Here is a 14,533-nt window from a genome sequence, read left to right as displayed (position 1 = left end):
GAGGGAGAGACATGGACGAAGCAGCCACAAACGTCTCCAGATGAAAGGCTTGTGCTTCCAGGGACCAAGCTCGACAGATGAAATGAGATCTGCCTCAAAGCACATCATTACTGGGGAGAGGAGGGGGGAGGAGGGAGGGGAGAGGGGCGGGGGTCCCCAGCATGAATCCAGTAGGTCATCAGTCTGCTCAGGACGGTCGATGTCACCCTCCCCTGCACAGCCAGTCCCCAGAGGAAGGGGGGAAAGTCACATTTGATGGAGAATGAGTCCACCAAAGAGGGGCTCCCCAAGACAGAAGGCATGGGATGCCAGGCGGGGTGCCCCGTGGAGGGCAGAGTGACGGGAGGGCCGGCGCTGTGTCTGGCAGAGGGAAGCCCAGGGACCTGGTGTCGGGGGCAGCAGCCCGCAGGGGTCTGGGGCAGGGAGTCACTAAGTACATAGAAAATAGCACCACCGACCCCAGACAATAATTAACTTTAGGTAAAGCCAACGGTTGTGCAGGAAATGGAACAGTGATCCGTGCTATTCCAGGCTACGTCTCGTGTCGTCATAGCAGTGTATGACACTGAAACCTTGGTGGGAACGTCAGAACTCAGGGAGCAACACGTGGGTGGGGGCAGGTTCCCCACATCTGGGAAGCTCACATCACAGCTCCTTCCCGCCTCGCCCACCTCATGTCTGGTCCCGGCCAAGATAGCTTGAAATGCCCAACACATGGCAGCAAAGCCAGGAGCCACAGGGCGAGCACACTGGCCTTGCTGGGGGCGGGGCCGCAGGGCAGATGCTGTGTTCCCAGGTGACATGATTATCTGAGTAGAAAACCCCAAAGAATCCAGAGGAAACTCCTGGAACTAGTAAGTGATGATAGCAAGCCTGAAGGATATAGATTGTCAATTGCTTCCTATAAACTAGCACTGAATGTATGGAATTTGAAATTCAGTACACAATACCGTTTACATCAGCACCAAAAGAACCCACGCTTAGGTATAAATCTAACAAAATATGTGCTGGGCCTGTATGAGGAGAACTTCTAAACTTGGATGAAAGAAACTGAAGAAGATTTAAAGAAATGGAGAGAGAGTCTACATTCATGGAGAGGAAGACTCAATATGGTCAAGATATCAGTTCCCAACGTAATCCACAGATACAATGCAGCCCCAATAAAAAATCCCAGCAAGTTATTGTAAGTGAATATCAAGAAATTGATTCTCAAATTAACATGGAGAGGAGGGAAAAGACCCAGAACAGCCAAGGCAACATTGAAGGAGAAGGACCGAGTTGGAGGACGGACGCCACCCGACTCCAGGACTTACTGTGAAGCTACAGTAACCGAGACTGCGGTGTCGGGGATGGAAAAGACGTATAGATCAACGGACAGAACAGAGCCCAGAAACAGACGCTATAAATGTGGTCACTGATCTTTGACAAGGGAGCAAACACAACGCAACGGAGCAGAGACAGTCTCTTCGACAGATGGTGCTGGGACAAGTGATGTCCACACAGAAGATGAATCGAGACCTCACACCCTTCACAAAAATCAACTCAAAATGGATCAGGGACCTAAAATGAAACTACAAAACTCTGAAACTCCCAGAGGATAAGACGGGAGAAACCTAGATGACCTCAGGTCTGGAGATGAGTTTTTAGACCCAACACCAAAAGTATGATCTATGAAAGAAAGAACTGATAAGTTGGGGTTCCTTAAAATTAATGAAGTGTCTGTGAAAGCTAAGGGAATGAGAAAAGTCATAGACAGGCATGAAGTATTTGCAAAACACACATCTGATAAAGGATTTGTATCCAAAATATACAAACAACTCTTAAAACTCAATCAGAAAACAACCCAACTGAAAAATGGGCCCCAAGTCTAAACGATACCTTACCAAAGAGGAAGTGCAGATGGAAGTTAGGACGCGAAGAGGCACTCACACCACGCGCTGTTGGAAACACACACGGAAACAGCACCACTGCTCATCCTCCACAATCATTAAAGTCCAGGCACTGACCACACCGACTGCTGGTGACGACGTGGAGCTCCAGGAACCCCAGTGGGGATGCAGAAGGGCGTCGCCGCTCTGGAGGACAGCGTAATAGTTTCTTACAAACTCAACACACTCTTACCACGTGATCCAGCAATTGTGCTCCTTGGTATTTACACAAATGAGCTAAAACCTTATGTCCACACAAAGCCCTGCACACAGATGGTTACAGCAACTGTATTCATCATTGTCAAAACCTGGAAGCAGCTAAGGTGTCCTTCAGCAGGGAAATGGATAAACTGTGGTCCGTCCAGACAGTGGAATATTCTGCACCAAAAAGAAGAGAGCCATCAGGCCATGAAAAGACGTGGGGGGACATGAGACGCATGTGACTGAGTGAAGGAACCCATCTGAAAGGCTGCATCCTGTAGGATTCCAACTCTAGGATATTCCTGGGAAAAGGCAAGACCATGCAGACAGTAAAAGCCTCAGTGGCTGGGACTTCCCTGGCAGTCAGGTGGTTAAGACTCCGCGCTTCCAATGCAAGGGGCCCAGGTTCGACCCCTGGCTGGGGAACTAAGATTCCACAAAATAGAAATAAATAAAAAAGTAGATACACGTCATTAGACAGTTGTCCACACTCATAGACTGTGTGACACTGATGGAAATTTAATGTAAACCTTGGACTTCAGTGAACAATAACGTATTGATATTGGTTCATCTATTGTAACCAATGATCCGTGTCAGTGCAAAGTGTTGACAATAGGGAACCTGTGTGCGTGGGGCGAGGGGAATAGGGATGGGAGTGCAGGGAACTCTCTGGACTCTCTGCTCAATGATCCTGTAAATTTACAACTAAAAATATTCCGTGTACTAATTTTTAAAAGCCAGCATCTCTGCAGCCATGGTGGGTGCTCCTCTGGCAGGTGGGCCTAGCGCTGGGATGTGGCCTCAGGAGGCCAGGCCAGGGATGGAGGTGACACACTGAGTACAAGAAGGCGGGCCGGGCGGGCTGGGCAACACGCCTGCTTGTCACCCAGAGGGAGAACCCGGTGCCGTCAGCCTGCATCTTCCCGCCAGCGTCAACCATCCGTCCTGATTCTACTGCGCCAACACGACGGGAAGGCTCCCCCAGAACTTTTACAAACAAAAGCCCCACTTTTTACTGCAAAGGGTGTTGTTGCCATCCACAGGGAGGGGTCCCACGGACGAGCAGAGTGAGGTCCGGAACCCGGGACGCCAGCCCGGGAGGGGGCCTGCCCACTGAGGGGTGTGCGGCGGGGCGCCAAGGAGGGCAGGGGGTGAGGTAGGCGTGCGCGAGCGTGGGTGTGCGCGAGCAGGGACGGCACCAGCTTCAGACACCAGCTCTGGCGGCCCCGGCGACGACGGCAAAGCCAGCAACGTGCCGGACCCGCGGTCCAGCGCCGGTCAGCCCTGGTGCGTGGCAGTCTCAGACCTTCGAGTCTGCGGCGCAAGGCGCTTCGCCGAGATCCGGGAGCTCCGTTCACGCGCGACTCGGGGTGAGAGGACCTCCCCGGGGGGGGGGGGAAATTCCCGCCCGGGGCGCCGCGGCCTCGCCGCCAGGACCAGCGTCCTCTCCTCCCCACTGCGGGCCTCTCCCTGCTCCGAAGGAGGGGCCCCGACGACCACCCGACGTAGGGTCCTCGGAGCCCGGGGGCTCCACGGGAGGCGAGAGCCGAGGCTGCGAGCCCTGCGACCCGCCCCTGCGCACACCCCGGGGGCCCCCCGGTGGGTAGGCCCAGGCCAGGCTGCCGGGAAGAGGTGCAGGTGAGTGCACGGCTGCGAAGCGGAGGACCTTGCTCCCGGACAGCGGACGATCTGTCTCGTTTAACTTTAACTTCCCGCAGTCAGGCCGTGGGGCCTGCGTGGATTAGGCTGAGAAGAGCTAAGTGCGGGCCCCGGGGCTCCTGCAGGCGGGGGTGGGCGGGGATGCGGTGGTCCCACGCGCTCAGAGGCGGCCACCGCGGGCGCGGGGCTGGGGCCAGGCCTTCTCTGAGGACAGGCCGTCCGGGCAGCCGGCCTCCTTCCCGCTCCTCTCCTGGCCGCCTCGGGCCCCCCTCCCCCGAGATCCCGTGGCCACGGGCCACGAGCTCGGCTCAGGACGGCAGTGACTTGCAGCTGGTGGCTCGGGAGGGCGCTCACTCCACCTGCCTTCCAGACATGTTCAGCTCATTAACACTGAAAGGAATCTCTCCAGATCGTGAGCAAACCAGGATTGTAAATGGAAAGCCCGCCGGAGCTGCTGCTCGCGTGCCAGTTCCCTGGGTGCCCTTGAGGGCCAGGTGGGGGTCTGCGGGGGCTGCAGAGACAAATTCCCCTGGTCTCTGCCCCCCGCACCAGCTGGAAGAGGCCGGGGGGATGGGCGTGTTGGGAAGAGGGTCCCAGAGCATGGGCCCAGGGGGGCAGTCGGGTTGGACTGTCCCCCCGGTCTGGCGAAAGGAGCCTGTCCTCGCCCCTGGGCAGCCGGCCACGTGTGCTCACCCTGCATCTGCCAGGCCTCCCTGGGGCGCCCTGGCGGAAGGCAGAGGGGGTGCTGGGCCAGGATGTGCTCCCCTCAGACCCCCGAGGCAGGCCGTGCACAGGGCTTGGGGCTGAGGGCGCCCTTGACATTGGAACGTTCTTGGTCCTAGCAAGTTAATGAGTAAAGGATTTTGACAACAGACGCCGCATTCTCCATCCAGGGCCTTCTCAGAAGCTTAATACTGCCCTCCTTTTGTAGTCTGTCCCCAGGAAGGTAGGCTGTATGGGGTTGGGGGGAATGAGCGGGGGACGGCTGGACCCTCACAGCCTGCACGTGGGTGTGTGCCCACAGGCCCCACCTCACACACTCACCCCTGAGCCCTGCTCTGTTCGCTAATTATATTGCTAAATGGCGGTCACATGCCCCCCCCCCAAATCCTAGCGACACTGTACTGGAGACCCCAGCACCGAAAGGGTCACCTAACAGCCGGGGTTTGAGGTGCACCTGCCTGGGGCCGACACCAGGTCACAGAGAGGTCACTCCTGGCCAGCTCCATGCGACACCCTCTCCAGCTGGGAACTCACTGGGTAGAAGCCAGCACCTTGCCGAGTCCACAAAATCATTCCCATCCCAGGACAGGTGGGAACCGGGAGGCTGCAGGCAACAGGTGTGTGTGGGGCGGGACTGCCCAGTCCCCTCCTTCCCCGGCATTAAAGGACACTGGCCCCTGCCCTTGCTGGTGCCACGAGGTCCTGGCTCCCACCGTCCACCTCCGACTTAGTGTCTGTAGTTATTGTGTGAGTGTCTTGGCATTTTCGTTTTCATTCAACTATTGTTCGTTGACCTCTTATTAAGGCCGGGAGCTGTGCAGGCACAGTGTTCACAGAATGTCCGCCAGCACCTGTTTAAGTCTGCGCCTGAGGGAGATGCTGAACCTGGCCGTGTCCCTGCTGAGGAGGCTGAGGTGTCAGAGGGGACAGCAGCTTGCCCTTAGCAAGGCCATCACAAGTCCTCTTAGATGCAGTAGCAGACCAGGCAGGTGCAAGAGTGTGGGGGGCCCTGGGGAGTCCTCAAATTCTGTGAGGTTGCAGGCGGCCTCCAGGAGCCTAGCCGGGTGGCGTCTGCTCAGGACAGCGACCATCTGCTTCCGCCTGCTGCCCGCCCTGGAGACCCACAAGCTTGGGCCTGGTCCCTGCCTCACCCCAGAAGCTCTGATTCGAGATGTTTGGGCCGACGACCCCCAGGAGACTGAACCGGACTGAGGACCGGGGGTCTCGCCAGGCTTCCCAGAAGCTGATGAGAGTCTGAGGCCGGCGACACGCCCACCCCAGGCTACAGGGCAGCGGGTCTCCGTCCGGATTGGCAGCTGAAGGAGGAGGATGAAGGTTTTGCTGCCTCAGGATGTGGAAGGGTTAGGGTTAGGGTTAGCAATGACACGTGGAGGTACCCTCGCACGTTCTGCTCGGTTACTGAGTTACTGCAGGTGCTGCGTGGGGGTGACACTGCCTCCCGGAGAGCCTGGCCTCCGAAATGGCCTGTGCAAAGTAGCAGGAGGGAGGCCGTACCCCTCCCACCGCCGCCCCCAGGCCTGCTCTGGGGCCCTGCCCTGGGGGTGCCTGGCAGCTTCTGCAGCGGAAAGGCCTCTGTGACCCCAGGATACAGCTCTCGGGGGGCCAAGCCTCCTCCCCCACCGGCAGGCTCTTCCCAGCACGCCCCTGGGAGCCCAGCTTCTCCTGCTGGAGTGGGGCCCGGGGGTCTCCTCACGGCCCCGTGTGCTCCCGCTGGCTGTGTGGGGTGAGGACAACGTGAGCACGACCAGAGCCCCAGGCCTGTCTCACCCACTCCTCACAGACCCTGCTAGGGAGAGGGTGACCCAGAGGCACGTGAGGGGACCTCAGGTCCTCAGGCCCCCAGCATCTGGGGACTAGATCTTAGTGCCACAGGTGACACCCTCAACCCACGGGCACCAGCACACACATGCAGGTGCGAAGGCCTCTGGGCGGCCCTGCCTCGATGGGTCCACAGCGAGCACCCAGCGCGTGCGGGCCACGTTCCGAGGAAAGCAGGCTGGGAGGCTGCAGGCCCGTGTTCGCTGTGCCCCCGCGTCTAGGGCCCGCTACACCTGAGCAGAAACAGAGCCCCGTGAGCTGCTGGTTCCCACCCTCTGTGTGGTTCCAAGAGCTGTGAGAAGCAGCCGCTTCCAGCTTTTATGTTGGGCCTTTCCCAGCTGAGAACTCAAAACCAGTTGGACTTTGGCAAGAGAGCTAAGCAGGTGGTGAACTCATCGGAGGCTTCCTGATATACCCAGGAGGAAACGGAGCCTGGCCCTCGCCCTCCAGCCCGCGGCCTCCTCCGCGAGCACAGGGTGGGCCCTAGAGGACCCTGGTCTGCCCCCGGCCCTGGAGGCTGGAGGTCCAGGCTCACAGGACACCCTGCAGAGCCGACAGCTGGCCACCCCGCCAGGGCCACGTCTGTGCAGGAAGCAGAGGGTTCAACCGGGGGCCTGGGATGACTCAGCTCAACACCCCCCCGCGTCCACAGCCTCCAGCCTGTCCCACCTCTCCACCGTCCGGCCCTGACCACCCCCCACCGCAGCTGGAGCGGCCCTGACACCTTCCCACCCGCCAGCGCTGGGGCCCCGGGGCTGGCGTCTCCGCCCGGCCCTGCCTCCGCCAGCCCTTCTTGCTCTGCCGGCCCCTCCCTTTGCAGCCCATCTCGATCGACTGCCCCGCAGAGGGGAAGCCCGCACCCTGGCCACCACCTGAGCCCTCAGCCTGGACTCTGAACCCCGGTGTCCAGCAAACCCTGGGGCCTCTCCATTCATTCTAGAACCGATGAGCGAACGCTCAGCTCACAGATGTGGACCTGAGGTGCGGCCAGCGCCAAGGAAAGACCCCCTGACCTCAAGGTGCTGCCCAGTGCCTTGCAGTGGGACCTCAGCCCTGGCCCTACGGGCGGGTCAGGCCTGGCAGAGGCGAGGCAGCACCAGGCCCCTCCCTGTCCTGGGACGCTGGGGGCGCAGAGGCTGGAGCAGCGCGGCCTGGCTGGGCCCTTAGTGCTCAGGCACCTCGTTCAGAGTCTCCGGAAGGCAGACCTGGCTCTCCCTTCCAATCCTCGAGCAGGTACGCACCATTTTTCCGGCTTGCCTGTCCTGAACATGCTTACGGGGAGAATCTTACAAAATCAGAGGGATTGTGCAAACATTACACACCACCACGGGGCGGGGCAGCTCAGCTCAGGGGGTGATGGGTCCGACCCACCCTCATCTCTCCCTTGGGGTCCTGTCCCTCCCAGAGGGGTCAAGGGTGCTCGGCCCAGAAGCCTCCAAGGCCCCACTTCGCTGGGACGCGTGTGGCTGGTGGACCCGCTGGCCCCTCACCTGCCACCCCTCTCCTGGGGGGCTTCCTCAGCTGCCCCGCAAACATGCCCCCATACGGCCACCTCAGGGCCTCTGCAGGGCCGTCTGGACCCTGGAAACGTCCCCCTAACCCTCAGGGCTCGTTCCTCCCCACCTGCGCTATTCCCTTCTTTCCCTGTTCCGCCAGGACTCGACGCATGCACCCTGCGGCTGAACTCGCCTGCTCCGGGGGGTGTGACACACCCCGAGGGAGGTCTGGGTCTGTTTCGTGGGAAGCCGTGTCCTCGTGGCCTGCAGCAGTGCCTGACACGTGGCAGCATTAAGGTTTGTAAGATGAATGTTAAACCAGCGCTCAGAGCCGTGGCCGCTAAAAATCAAGCCTTGCGGCCGCACTAATAGAACAAATCACACGTTCGAGCCCAGATGTCGTCCCGGGCCGGGGACACCGCGCGGCTGGGGCCCGAGTCCAGGCTCCGCCCAGAGGGCGTGCGGGCGTCTGTCTGCGGCCTGCGAGCGGACCCGCGGGCCTGTTCTGCCCTGTCTTGCTCCAGGAGGCAGGACTGGGTGTGAACTGACCGACTCAGCTCGTCAGGGAGCTGCTTCAGGCCGGGCCTCGCGCGGGCGAGCGCTCCCCGCCTCAGACCTACAGCCCACGGTGCTCCAAGCTGATGCGGCCTTGCCCTCGGCCTGCGGCGGTCACCGGGTGTGCCTGGGTGGCAATTCCGGTCGAGAATCTGGCTAAGGAGCTTAGCGTCTCGAGGGTCTGGACGAAGCTCACACCACCGTGGAGTGTCCGCTCCCTCACCCACTCACACGCCTGTCCAGCCACCCGTCCAGCGCGCGTCCGGCCGAGCACACGCGTCTGCACACACACCTGCAGGAGCGCTGCCGGGGCAGGCCGGCCTTCAGGCGCTGGGGACACGCGGGAACGAACAGACGCAGCCCCCGCCTCTGCAGAGCTGACCTGGTTGAGCCCAGACCCCAGTGTTGAGGGGGCGACCTCAAGACCCCAGTGGGCTGGAGGGTTCTGAGCTCAGAAGAGGAGGGGGGAGAGATGCTGGTGGGGGGGGCTCCTGGCCTGGCCGCAGGGGGGACGGGGGTAGCGGCCGGGCTTCAGCTAGAACCCAGGGAAGCCGGCAGGGCCACAGCCTCGCACCCACGGGGACTTGCTGCTCCCGTGCCCGGCGCTCCCTGGGCCTCTGCCACCCCGCCAGTCCCCTACCCATCCCCCCCCCCACTAATACTGTGCCTCCCCATCCCCACCCGGCCCACAGGCCCCTGGAGCTCAACTCCCCCAGTCTGATGGGCTCTGTAGGCAGGGCTGGGTGGGGACAGCCTCTGCAGGCAAGGTGGTGGGTTCCGCCAACACCCCTCTTCCCCCTGCCCTGGGCAGATGGAGGAGACAGACTTCACAGTATGAAGAAGGGATGGTGAAGGGGCAGGAGACACCGAGCAAGGTCAGGAAGGAGGCCGGGGGCTGGCTGGGAGCGAAGGTGCAGGCGGGGGTTGGGCACAAGGCCACCCCAGTGGAGCGGACCTCACGCCAGGAAAGCGCCCAGGCGCCTCCAAGGTTTCCTGGTGCAGGGGACGGGGCCCCACTGTGCCCACCTCCGCCCAGGGAGGTCACCACCCACTCTGGGCTCCAGCACAGAGAGGGCTGGAGGAGTCCCTTCTCAGAGGGAAGGCAGGAGGCGTGGAGGGAGCCCGGGACCACCAGCCCTGACCTGGCCCACCGCACACTGAGCCCCCTGCCCCACTCTGCCACGCGCTCCTGGGAAAACTTGCTGTCAAAAGGGACTCAGACGCTGGGAAGAAATAAACGTGAGGCCGATGAGGCACCGGACTGGGAGAGCCCAGCGGCAGGTGTCAGCGACCTTTGGGACTTGCAGTCTTGGGAACACTGCTGTGATTCTCCTGGACCGCGGGAGTGGGCTGGATGGGAAAATCCCTGGAGAGTTCCTTCTGCCAAGCAAGCAGGACTGGGGCTATCAGCACTTCCCAACCTTTGCCCCTCTTCCTCAGGATACTCCACAAAGGTACCTTAGCTCCAAATGCAGGGGACTGTTTGACAGCCCGTGGCTAATTCTCCCACGGGCAGTTCCTGACAAATGAGACTTTACACTTTCAGCACAGAATGTCCCTCCCATAGACAGTCTTGGGAGAGGTCTTGGTTCCAAGACCTTGGATGATGGGTCTTGACTCCATCTGTCCTGCCAGGCTTGGGGTCCACTAGGGCCCACTGATTCGTCTACTCCTGGGAGGATGGGGTCCACCGAAGACTCCTGCTGCTCACGCTGCGGTGTAAGGGAAATTTGGTGGGAACAGGGAGGAGAGCATGGTGGAGGGCGCCGGGGAGCCCACAGGAAAGAGGGACAGGGGTTGGGTGCAGCGATGGGGGTTCTGGTCTTAGGACCAGAGCACGTGGAGCGAAAACCACAAGCTTCTGGTGTCAACCCAAGGAGGTAAATATTGTCCACCACTCCCCGACAGCCTGGGAGCACAACCCAGGGCAGACACCCAGCGCCCGAAGGCTGAACTTCAGAGAAATCCACCGACGTGGCAGGTGCTCTGGACAGAAGCCATGGGTGTCCCAGCACCCGGGGGCTGTGCCCCTCCCCTGGCAAGGGCTGGGGCTGGACCAGAGGAGAAGCCACAGTGAAGGCGCTTTGCAAGTGACGGGCATCGGGGTCTAGGGGCCTGGAGAGCAGAGTCTGACCTGATAAGGCAGCTGCTGACACGTGCAGCCGAACAGAGCGTGGCCCCAAGGCTGAGCTCCAGCTGGAGCACAGGTGGGAAGAGGGACCTGCGTCTCCAGGAGCCAAGGTGCTGCAGTCTCGAGGGGCAGAGCGGGTAAAGCGTGCAGACAGGGTCGCACGTGTGACCCTAAAGGCCCTGGCTACTCCCCAGGGTGCCCGGGGGACCACGTCCGGCTTCTGCTGGTCAGGAAAGACACACCCCGCCCCCCGCCGGGGTCTCTTCCTCCAAGACTGGGTGAAGAGGGAGGGGGTGACCAAGCACGGAACAGAAGCACTCACAAAACCCCGGGGGCCATGGGGGAGAGGCCGAGGATCTCAGAGGACCACGGCCGCTGGGCACGCCTGGGCCAGCGCCACCCACCCCAGCTGCTTCCTTCTCTGGGTCCGGGGGGACCCACGGGCTCCGGGCTCTTCCCGAAGTGTTCCTGCCGGGGTGTGGGGGCAGCCCCCTGCCTCCTTGGGGGTGGGCTCTGGGGGGGGCAACTTAGAGAGAGAGGAGACGGAGAGGGAGAGGAGAAACAGCAGAGACGGCGAGTTCCGCCTGCCCCTCTGGCTCCGCAGCTCAGAAGCCGAATCACCGCTCCCAGCAGCTCCGGCCAGGAGCGAGCGGAGCCCTCAACCCACCGGCTCGGCGCCAGACCACGACACACGGGGTCTCCCTGGCGGCCTCCAGGAGCACCTATCCCGGTCACCCGCCACCTCCAGGCTGTCCCCCGAAGCCGCCTGGACCCCACCCCCAGGTGGGCCCCGCCCACCGCTGCCACAGCTTCGCCATCCCGCACGCCCGAAACGCGCCCACCCAGCCCACTAGACGTTGGTCCCAGAGGAGGCCAGAGGAGGTGGGACAGGCTGAGGGAGAGGGAGTCCAACCTGGTCCAAGGCCCAGACTGACCCTGGTGTGAGTGGCTGCAGACTCGAGGCCCCCTGGGGGGCACGCGTCCCACCCGCGGCCCGGGCTTTCCCACACACCCAGGGGCAGACGCTCCCCAGTGCAGGAGGGTCCTCAGCCTCGGCCCTGCGGGCCCAGCCGGGAGCTGTGGGCCAGCTCCCTCCCTGGCTTCATCCCCTTCTGCATTTCCTAAAGATGCGACAGCAGGTAGGGACCCGGCAGGCCCAATGCGTCTGCGAATAGGGACCTGGGGCCTCGGTGTCTGTGAGCTCCGCAGCCACCCCTGTTCCTCTTCTCCGGCAGGTGCGGGGGGGGGTGGGGTGGGGGAGATGTCTGTGCAGAGACACCTGCTGGGCTAGAGGCAGGGTCACGTGAAGCCCATGCTGAGCCACCCGGAGAGCCTTGGGGACCTGGGCAGGGTCAGTGCAGTGGGTTCCAGAGGACAGGGGCATGGCTGGGAGGGGGCTGGGCCTGGGGAGGGTCCCAGCTTGCTTTCTAAGATGGGAGAACGGAGTCCCTCTGTGCAGCCTGTTCACGGGCGAGACCCTCTGCCGTCACAGCAGGACCCTCCAAGTGCAGGACAGCGTGGGCAGCGTCGGGGCCAGGCCTGGCCCAGGGCAGCTAGGCCGGCCCCATGGGTCTTCTCTCCGGGGTCCTGTTCGTGTTCCCTTACAGCCCCCCACCGAGCCTCTACCCAAGCTGGCCCCCCTACCCCTCGGATGGGGCCAGCAGCCCCAGGGGAGGCGGAGCTACTAAAGTGACCACAGACAAACACATTCTGGGCCCGCCCCGCCCACGAGAGGCGGAGCTGGTGGGAGCAGGGGGCCCCGCCCCCCCCGAAGGTCCCCTGGAGGAGCTGAGCGCTCAGGAGACCTCGGGGCAGGCTCTTCCTGGGTGAGTGACAGACACTGGACCTCCAGGTGCAGGACCTGGGGCTGGGCTTGCAAAGGAAGCACACGTTCGCTCTACACGACAGGGGGGCTCCAGGTCCCAGGTGGGGACCCCCGGAGTGTCATGGGTCCACCCTGCACATATCTGTGGTTTCACAGAAGAGAGAAGGGGGCTGAGGAGGAGACCCCCGCTCTGCCCCAGAAACCGGTCAGCTCCCAGGGGAGCCTCAGGACGGGGTGCTGCTCCTAGAGCCCCAGGGTGAGGCTGGACCTGCCCCGTAAGTGGCCAGTAGAAAGTGGCCAGTGTCGGCAAGTCCCCTGCGGCAGAGACACCCAGAGGAGACACAGCACGTGAGACCGCCTCTCGGAGCCGACATTTCACTCCTGACATCACAATCCCCCACAAAAAAGCCAAGGAGTGGAGGGCGGCTTGGGCACAGGGACCGGGCAGGCAGGGCCGAGGAACTAAACACACACCGGAGGAAAAAGGGGGAGGCAGAGGGGCCGGAGAGCTTTGAAAGAAACAGAACAAAACGAGAGACTTAAAGGGAGGTCGCTGGCACAGCAGGACACAGGGCAGGCAGGGCTGAAGGAGAAACGAGCCGTAACCAGCCGCCAAGGAACACCAGGAACCCCCAAAGCCAGGTCCAAAGTCCTCTGACCGCCTCTCCCCAGAGCCTGCCCCTCCTGGCCCCGCTGAGGAGGCCAGCACCCCCGGCCCCTCCCCATTCCAAAACCTCTGCGGACCCATCCCCGTCCGGCTGCTCTGTGGTGAGGGGGGAGTCCTCAGACCCCCTCACAGGGTTTCCCCTGCTCCACCTACTAATTACACCTGCCCTCACATCTCCGCCACCTCACGGAAGACCCTTCCTGGTGTTGATCAACACGCTGAAACTTTGGTCCTCAGAGGCTCTTAAGAAAGCTGACCTTCCTGTCACCTTGCCCGGGAGTTACCTGCAGTTCCCACTTTGCTGGCTCAGTGGAGCCAGTCAGGAGGAGAGAAATCTGACAGACCAGGATTTTGAAGAGAGAAACACCGTCAGTGGAAAACTTGCTCCTATAAATAGGACGGTACCGGCTTTCATCTTGGTGACACCATTTTTCTTTCTGCACTGGGGACGGAGTGCTCCGGCGCTTGAAGGCAAGGACATTCCCTCTCTCCTGCACTAACAGCCCCGACAAGCCCGACGGACAGAAAACCTGGCTGCGGGAGCCCCAGCGCGGAGCAGTCCGCGACGTCTGCTGGCCTGGATGGGGCAGAGGGAGTCCCGACCGCGGAGACCCGGGGACGCGGGGACTCAGGAGGCTGCGCCCGCCCGGCCGGGACCGGGTAGCCCTCGGCCACGAGCACTGCCACTCCGGGCCCGGCCAGGCTCGCAGTCCCCGAGCCTCGCCCTGAGCGACCCAAGGGCCGAATCCCCGGGGCTGGCCGCGACGCTCCCCGACGGGACCGCCGGGCAACCGACCTTGGACGCGCCCCTTCCACAGGGAAGACCGCGGACCCGGCGGAGCGCGTGAAGAAGGCGGCGCAGGCAGCCGGCTCTGTCCGCCGGGGGCGCAGGAAGGGACCCGCAGACCCAGCGGGTGGGGGGGGGGGGAAGCCGCGGCGCGCCGACGGAGCCCGGGCCGGCTTACCGATCTTGGCCAAACTGGCCACGAGGATCCAGAGCGCGATGATGTACGGGTCCTGGACGTGGTGCCATTTGAAGGTGACCACCTGGAAGCCCTGGCTCTCCCCGTGCGCGCCGCCAGGCATCTCCTCGACGCCCTGCGCCCGCGGCAGCTCGCCCAGCGCCAGCAGCGCCAGCAGCAGCCCCCATCCGGGGCCCGGGGCCCCGCTCCCTGACATCGCCGCCACCGCTCAGCGCCCTGTCCAGATGCTCCGGTCGCGAGAGCCCTGCTGCGCTCTGCGGGACGTGCCGCGCCGGGGCCGCCGGACCAGCGGGGCCGGCGGGACTCGCGCTGGGCGGCGCGGAGCTGAGTGCGCTCTGGGTGAGGGCTGCTGTCCTGGTCCCCGCCCGCCTGGGTGGCCTTTAATCCGGCGCCCCCTCCCTCCCCGGGGCGGAGCCTTCCCGCCCTCGCCGCGCACACGAGAGCGCAGCCGGAGTCGCCTGCTCTCGGCCCGCCCGCCGGCGTGCGGCGCACGCCCGCCAGGCCGCCAGACCTCGCCTCCCACCCC

The 14,533-nt window shown here is 62.7% G+C and overlaps 1 protein-coding gene across 2 annotated transcripts in view; it reads right to left on the bottom strand.

The window, feature by feature from the left end:
• Positions 1-14,203, bottom strand: part of SLC9A3 (solute carrier family 9 member A3) — a 36,744-nt gene extending 22,541 nt beyond the window's left edge. For both annotated transcript variants that reach the window (XM_060007122.1, XM_060007123.1), the window contains exon 1: positions 13,990-14,203. In XM_060007122.1, coding sequence (XP_059863105.1) covers positions 13,990-14,203 — 214 coding nt within the window. The remainder of the gene's footprint in view (positions 1-13,989) is intronic.
• Between the last annotated feature and the right edge of the window lie 330 nt (positions 14,204-14,533).

Source organism: Delphinus delphis, chromosome 3 (genome assembly GCF_949987515.2).
Source record: "Delphinus delphis chromosome 3, mDelDel1.2, whole genome shotgun sequence".
Classification (NCBI taxonomy): domain Eukaryota; kingdom Metazoa; phylum Chordata; class Mammalia; order Artiodactyla; family Delphinidae; genus Delphinus; species Delphinus delphis.
Note: the sequence above shows the minus strand (reverse complement) of the source record. Positions and strands in the feature narration are given on the sequence as shown.